Raw genomic sequence first — 8,414 nt, forward strand, 5'->3', positions numbered from 1 at the left:
AAGTGTGTGATATGTGTGGAGACGGACAAAGTGGGAAGAAAACAAGTCCCACATTTATTTCATCTATTTGTTTTAAATATTCAGGGGAGAGAAAGTTTCCTGCTGTCTTAGCTCCCCCTCCTGGCGATGAGAACCTGAGCTCCGGCAGATTCCTGTTAACTGACAAGAACCTGTACAGGACCAAAATTCCAAAGACAAGCTTTTGTTGATGATAATAACCATGCCTTTTAAAAAGATATTGCCTGAAGCCTGTATCCTTCTAGGAAATATGTCTTCTTAATAATTTTCAGGAATGTAGCTGGAAAGAATAAAAGACTTGGAGGAGTGGAAGGTTGGAGAAGAGCAAGAGAGAGAAGGATGGCGAATGATGTCTTTACACCCATTGTTGCAAGATGTACCACTCTTTAACCTTTCCCTGCCTCCAGCAAGGGCAGATCCAGATCCATTTCGGTTCCCTCCAGCAGGGCACCAAGGATGGTTTCTTCTCTTCCTCTTCACCTCTTTTTCTTCCTCCTTATTTCTTCTTCTTACGTAATACATACCCATAAGTATGAAGCAGCCACAGCAGCAAGCACACAAAAGAGCTTCCTACAAAAGTATTTTGGTTTCTTTGGGTAATTTTCTCTGTGCCATTGATGCAGAGATTATAGCCTCATATTAAATTTTCCACACAAAGTTCAAATCCAGGTAACTAATAGAGAAAGATATACAGTAAATCATCACCTTATGCTCCTAATCGGTTAAAAAAAAAGCAGTGTTCATTTATGTGTAGATATGAACTTTATGTGCAAAAAAGGGATTTGTCAAGTATTATTCCATAATTATTTTTGTTACCAGATGATAGAAATACAGGCATGGGTTTTTTAAGCACTAGGAACTCTGTACTAGGTTTCAAAAGAATGGAATTAGATTTGTTTTCTGGTTCTCATTCAGTTCCAGACATAATAGCCTTGTACTTACTGTAAAGTATAATAATATAGAGTGAGATTATGACTTGATTATCTGCAGTAAAGTCAAGAAAATTTATTCTGAAAGGTTTTGTGCTAAATGAGAGTCACTGACTGGTAGTAGTGAAAAGAGTAGATATGTCTGTTTGTTTTTTAGTTTTGGTTGCCTTTCAATTTATGTTGCATGGCACTCAGGTTCAGATAAATGGATGAATTGCTAGAAAAAAGCGGTACTGAGTGGTTAGAATATAAGAGAAGAAAACTTGGATTCCTAGGACCTATTTTTGATTATTTTCACGATTCCTTGAAGGAAAGACTAGGTAAGCATTTTTAGATTTATTCCGTCTAAAAAAATAATAGCCTTAATATAAAACATAGGAAGACTGATGAAGATAGACAACCCAGCTTCAGGAGCACAACAAAACTCTTTATAACATATATATTCTCATATATAGATATATGTGTGTGTGTAACATATATATTGATATGTAGTCTGTGCTCCATATATTATCTCTTCCCTTGATTCTCTGTTATCTCCATTTAACATTAATAGATTCTGAGGCAGCCACAGCGACCTTGACTGCTACACTTGGAACTGCATGTTTGGAAGACTGCAGCATGAAAGGTGGGGAGGATGGCTCTGAGGGGAGCTTAGGAGCTTCTGTAGAGACCATAGACACAGTCACTGAGGCAATACTGGTCAATGATGTAGGAAAGAGTTCCATAAGCAGGCTGCTAGTGGGTTGTTGTGATTTTTTTTTTTTTTCTAGATACCACAAAGTTATGATTGAGTAGCATTTTCAGTAATATATTAATTACTGAAACATGTTTGTTTAATGAAGCTAAATTATTTCATGGCTATGCACAGCAGGGTGACTAAAGCTTGAAGTTGCATGGATGTTTCTTGCCAGTGAAGTGGAGACTAATAAAATCTTCACCTTCCTGACTTGCAGCCAGATGTTTCAGCTTTAATACCTTTAATCAAAATATCTGAAAGGAGCTGTTCAGTTCCAGTGTTGAACAAAAGCAAATTGAAAATTTTATCCAGTGTGCAAAGCCAGAATTGTTCTTCTCCAGATAGCATCAGTCATGCCAAAAGGGAATTTAAAAAAGGAAGGTTTGAAAAAAGACAGTGAGATAAATATGTTGATCAGAAACTCCTCTTAAGATATGAAAGGAAATATTTCCACTGATGTCAGGAACTCAGGCCACTAAGCCAAATTTTCAGACATGGCCACTTAAAACGTGTGCTTATGTTCTTGTCTATTTCAATGTGCTTTTCTCAACTTTATTATATCATTCCTTAAATCCTAATGGGATTTAATATCCTGGCTGCAGTAAGACAGGAAATGTCCTAGACACTTGGAAGACGTGGCTTGTGCTCTGAGGAGGATATAGTGAGAAATAATAGAAATCAAGTGTACAGGGTAAGAAAGTAGAAACAAAAATGACCAAGGTGATGATGGGCAGATCTATTATTATTATTGAGGTATTTGCTTGTTGATTTCTTTAATTTTAAGCCAATCATGACAGATTCCCTTACCCTTATCCTATCTCACCAGATTGGTTTTTAGAACTTTCTGAATTTACAGTAAGCAAAGTCATTGTCATCTATAGTTTATGAGTCAATTCCCAAGATTTACAATCATGAAAGCTAAGGATATTGAGTGTCCTTAATTCCTCCATGTCCAAAATTCTACTTCTGCAAATGATCAGTTCATTTAGAGAGGGACTCAGTTCAGCTCTTGTAATAATACTGAAAACAGAAAGCTTGCTTTAGGAAGCCAACATGGCAGGGATGGGGAGAAAACTCGATTATTCTACCTGCCTTCAGTTTTGGCAATTTGCTGAAGTACAAACTGTTTCAGCTTTTCCAGCCTTCTGGAATTTGATGAGGATGTTTTTCCTTCACAGAGTTTCTTCTTTAAATCAAGTAGGCTGTTCAACTCTTCAGTCTTTTTATATCTTTGGATAGAGTTTTCTATCTAGGGATAGAACAGGGACACAATTCACTTTTGCATTAGAGTCCCTGAGGTTTGCTGAAAAATACTGTGACTATGACCACTACTCTGAGTGTGTTTCTAAGGGCATAATCCATGTAACAATAAAAAGGATCTAAACTCCAGAGTGCCAGCTTCCAAATTGCTGATATGCATAAGTGTTTGTCCAGTCAAAGCTCTTTTACTTGCAATACCTAATGAGAAGTGCTGTATATTTGACCCAATTTGCTAGAATCATTACTGAAATCTTTTATTCAGATGTCACATCTACCTAGGTGAGAGGTACTCTGGGCAGAGAATGTATAAATCAGTTTTAATGTGACAGTCTTTCCTTAGGAGATTCCCAGCAAATCAGAAGCTGCAGCTACCTGTGGCTGCACATCCTCAGCTGGGCTTTCTGTCATACCCGGGAGCCAAATAAAACCTGATCAGCAATTGGACTTGCAATCGAAAGAGAGCTCAGTGCAAGGTATTGGCCCTGTTAGGAAGTATAGGCTGTCTCTCTCCCATGATGGAAAGGGAGTGAGAGAATCACTATTATTCTGTGTGGTCCCAAGCATCTCACAGGAGGCTCTGCACGTCCATTCTTATTTTAAAAAGACAGCGTCATGATGGATCAGAGCAGTATGATCTAGATGGGAGCCAGGCCATATTAAAGGCAGATAAACTGTCACACTTAGGCTCATGTTAGAATGTAATCCTGTTAAAGTTTCTCTACAGTATCACGTCATCTTACATAATTGAAAAGAAACTGCTCTTGACTGAAATACGCCTGTGAGAGAGAAAACCTTGAATAGTAGGGTAGCTAATCTTGCTGTTTCTAAAAAAGGACAGCACACAGTATAGGCTGCATTACAGTGTAGGCACATTTACCATTTGAATTCATAATGATAAGCTGCAGGACTTTTCAGTGTCTCAGACTTTATCTCCAACTGTTCTAGCCTGGAGGCTGATACCTGGTGATGCTCCAATAAATATAGTAATCTAGAAGTGCATGGTTTCTGGGTTATAACAGTTTGACTCCATACTGTCAGTCCATGGGGTTCCCAAAAGGAGCATTTGGGACATGTTATAAACTGCACAGCTGTGGCACAAGAACAAGCTTTCATATACTCCTGAATCACTTTTATTTCTGAATTACCTGAATGGTGCTTAAACTGCTGAAATAAAGGAAAAAAAAGATTTTAAACATGATTTCTGTTAACTGAAATTCTGTTTTCCTGAAATCCCAGCCAATGAGTTTTGATCTGTGTCAAGAAAATCTGGAAAAAAATCCTGGTTATGTAACTGCAATTCAAGGCACTGAACTGCACACGTGCCTGGCATATGTCAAGGTTTATATCCTTCATTAAGTTCAAGTATGTAAAATGCAGCATTGTTTTCAGTCATTGAAAACAACGTATAACAAGACAAGAAGGTAAAATTTAAAAAGTACACTTAAAAGCTGAAAATATACATTAAAGAACTCATCTGTACTAAAGCTAACAAATTTGTTTATGTAGCTATTCACAGACAACTGTAACAGAATTAGAAGTATCTAACCTTTATGGTTTCAAAGAAAGTGCTCTTCTGCAAAACTGCTGTAGTTTGAGCTGATATCCTAAACCAATATCTTAGCAGATGTGAGTCTGTTTCATTTAGTGGAAAGCTAATTCTGAAGTCTGTTGTCAGCACAGTTCACATCAGAAACAATATCAAGATGATAGTTTTAGCAAATATATGCCTTAGAGCAGGGTATTTTGTATTTGTGGATTACCATACTTATTTAAAAGACTCTCCTCATAAGTAGCTAATTCACTGTAGTGAGGTGCAATAATCTGTCAGTGTGCATTAAGCCAGAGAATATACATAATGACATTACAGAAATAGAAGCAGAACATTCCAGAGTCTGGTAGGAAATGAAAAAAACAGAGTGTGATTAAATAATATGGCCCAGAGTCTACTTTGTCAGGCATCAGTGAATAGCATTCATTGAAATCAGTGGTTCTGCAAAAGAAAAAAACATACCTGAGCAAAAATTTCCAGTTAAATGGTTTAGTTTTAGGTTTGTAAAATGTTTTAGTTTTAGGATTTGAAACAGCCGTGAGAGGACGAAGACTGGAGGTACAATATGCAAACACAAGTGATAGATCTAGCCTTCACTAAAGTCATTGAAAGTCCTTCAATCACTGCAATGACTTTGTATCAAATCTATTTCAAGACTATTTAACAGTAATATTAAGCAATGTTTAATATTAATGCCTTTTTTTTCCAGAAAGTCATAAAGAACACAGCCTTAGGATAGTCTTCCAATGGACTTGATCTTCCTTATCAGACATTTCATGATATTCAGCTTTTTCTTTTCTTTTCTTTTACAGGCAGGCCAGATCCAACAGATAGCTGATATGAGGACTTTGCTGACTTCAGAAAGCTGAGTGTAACACCAACAGTCTTCAGTGAAAGGAAATATTATCCCTCCAAGCAACTCATACACAGACGACTTTTGGTAGCTTTAAATTAACCTGTTGCTCACCTGAAAAGACACAGCTATTGTTTCTTTCAGCACACATGGAGGAAGGCAACAAACTTTGTAACCCTGGCTAATAAGACTGTGGCTTTCTTGTCAAAAGTAGGAAGTAGGTCAATTATAAAAGGATTATTTTATACTTAGCCTCCAGGACTTTAACTCAGGCCTGAACACTGGACACAAATAGAAGCCAATTTTAATGACCTGAGATTTTACTACCTGTGCTTTATTATCGTTATCAGTTCTTTAACACTTTGGTACTTTATTTCTTTAAATTAGAAATGGGTTCGTGGACTAGAATGTGGCCCATAGATTGGGCTGTTCTCATGAAATCATGGCTTATCCTTTCCCTGGGGCTCTACATGCAGGTCTCTAAAACATGGGCCTGCCCAAAAGTGTGCCGCTGTGACCGAAACTTTGTCTACTGTAATGAGCGAAGCTTGACCTCAGTGCCTCTTGGGATACCGGAGGGTGTAACCGTCCTCTACCTCCATAATAACCAAATTAATAATGCTGGATTTCCTGCAGAGTTGCACAATGTCCAGTCTGTGCACACGGTCTACTTGTATGGCAACCAGTTAGACGAATTCCCTATGAACTTGCCCAAGAATGTCAGAGTTCTCCACCTGCAGGAAAACAACATTCAGACCATTTCTCGGGCTGCCCTTGCTCAGCTTTTGAAGCTGGAAGAGCTGCACCTGGACGACAACTCCATCTCCACTGTTGGTGTTGAGGATGGGGCATTCCGGGAAGCCATCAGCCTCAAGCTTCTGTTCTTGTCCAAGAATCACTTAAGCAGCGTACCAGTGGGCCTTCCGGTGGACTTACAAGAACTTCGAGTAGATGAAAACCGAATTGCTGTCATTTCAGACCTGGCCTTCCAGAATCTTACAAGTCTGGAGCGTCTGATTGTGGATGGCAATCTCCTTACTAATAAAGGCATAGCTGAAGGCACCTTCAGCCACCTCTCCAAGCTCAAGGAATTCTCAATAGTGCGGAATTCACTGACCTACCCTCCTCCCGATCTTCCAGGTACACATCTGCTAAGGCTCTACTTGCAGGACAACCAGATAACCCATATACCACTTACAGCCTTTTCAAACCTCCACAAGCTGGAACGTCTTGATATTTCCAACAATCAACTTCGGATGTTGGTAAAGGGGGTGTTTGATAATCTCCACAACCTGAGACAACTCACTGTAAGGAATAATCCCTGGTTGTGTGACTGCAGTATTAAGTGGGTCACTGAATGGCTCAAATTTATTCCCACTTCCATCAATGTGCGGGGTTTTATGTGCCAGGGACCAGAGCAGGTCCGAGGTATGGCAGTCAGGGAGCTCAATATGAATATGTTGTCATGCCCCACCACCACCCCTGGCCTGCCACTTATCATCACCCCAGTCCCAGCAACAGCCATGCCGACTACATTAGTTCCCGCCTCATCAGTTTCTCCCCCGAGTAGCAAATATAATCCTCTCACTCCCACCATAGCCACACTCCCCACTGTGCCTGACAGGGAGGACAGAGAAAGGGTGACACCTCCTATATCGGAACGCATTCAACTCTCCATCCATTTTGTGAATGACACTTGCATCCAAGTTAACTGGATGTCTCTTTTTACCGTGATGGCATATAAACTCACATGGGTTAAAATGGGCCATAGTCTGGTAGGAGGAATTGTTCAGGAACGAATAGTTAGTGGTGAGAAGCAACACTTAAGTTTGGTAAATCTGGAGCCCAAATCCACCTATCGGATTTGTTTGGTTCCGCTGGATACCTATAACAATTACCGAACTGGAGAAGACACTGTCTGTTCAGAAGCGACAACCAAGGCTTCCTTTTTGAGCAATGGCAGCAACATCCCCTCCAGCCATGAGCAGACGACTTCTCAGAACCTGGGCTCCCCATTTCTGCTGGCAGGGTTGATTGGGGGTGCAGTGATATTTGTCCTCGTGGTCCTGCTCAGCATTTTTTGCTGGCACATGCACAAAAAAGGGCGTTACACCTCCCAGAAGTGGAAATATAACCGGGGCCGTCGGAAAGATGACTACTGCGAGGCAGGGACCAAGAAGGACAACTCCATCCTGGAGATGACGGAAACCAGCTTCCAGATTGTCTCCTTAAATAATGATCAGCTCCTTAAAGGAGATTTCAGACTGCAGCCCATTTATACCCCAAATGGGGGCATTAACTACACAGACTGCCACATCCCCAACAACATGCGATACTGCAACAGCAATGTCTCAGACCTGGAGCACTGTCATACGTGATAGTGAAAGGAGATGGGGGTGTTTAGGACAAAGAGAAAAAACTCTGGAAAAAGTAATCCCCCAACAACAATGAAAAAAATACATTTGATAAATGTTACCCAGATGCATTTATGCATTTGAATACTCTGTAATTTATACGGTGTACTATATAATGGGATTTAAAAAAGTGCTATCTTTTCTATTTCAAGTTAATTGCAAATGGTTTTGTAACTCTTTGCTTTTTAAATCTTTAAAAAATATTGCTAAGTACTGTACAGGGTTGTACAATAAGAACCCAATGTCATGGCAAAGGAAAGAATTGCTCATTCTTCAAACATTAACCACTTTGCTGTCGAAGCTGTCTGAGGGATAAGTTTCTAGGTGTCCTGTAGTACAGGAAAATAAGTGCATATTAAAACAGGGTCGCTAGGAACAGGGAAAACCAATTCAGATAAAATGGGTACAACTTTCAGTCTTGAACCTGGCAGTTGCTGTTGAGCTTCAAACAATTGGAAATATTTCCGTTGCCCCTTGTCAGTTCTGCATTTCCTACCTCCAACTGAAAGCTGGAGTTCCGAGTGCTACCAAAAAGGCTACTTTCTTATTTGATCAGTTTTCTCTCAGTATACTTGGAATAGGAAAGCTAGACAGAGCTCAGTGTCAAAGTGACCCTGATTCCTATTTGCAAAAGCTACTCTGAAAATATCCCCCA

The 8,414-nt window shown here is 39.7% G+C and overlaps 1 protein-coding gene across 1 annotated transcript; it reads left to right on the top strand.

Annotated features, from left to right (window-relative positions):
* Window positions 1-5,734: 5,734 nt before the first annotated feature.
* Window positions 5,735-7,723, top strand: FLRT2 (fibronectin leucine rich transmembrane protein 2). The gene has a single exon (XM_009978843.2). The coding sequence runs from the start codon at window positions 5,735-5,737 to the stop codon at window positions 7,721-7,723; it is 1,989 nt and encodes a 662-aa protein (XP_009977145.1).
* The last annotated feature ends 691 nt before the right edge of the window (window positions 7,724-8,414 follow it).

Source organism: Tauraco erythrolophus, chromosome 6 (assembly GCF_009769465.1).
Source record: "Tauraco erythrolophus isolate bTauEry1 chromosome 6, bTauEry1.pri, whole genome shotgun sequence".
Lineage (NCBI taxonomy): Eukaryota > Metazoa > Chordata > Aves > Musophagiformes > Musophagidae > Tauraco > Tauraco erythrolophus.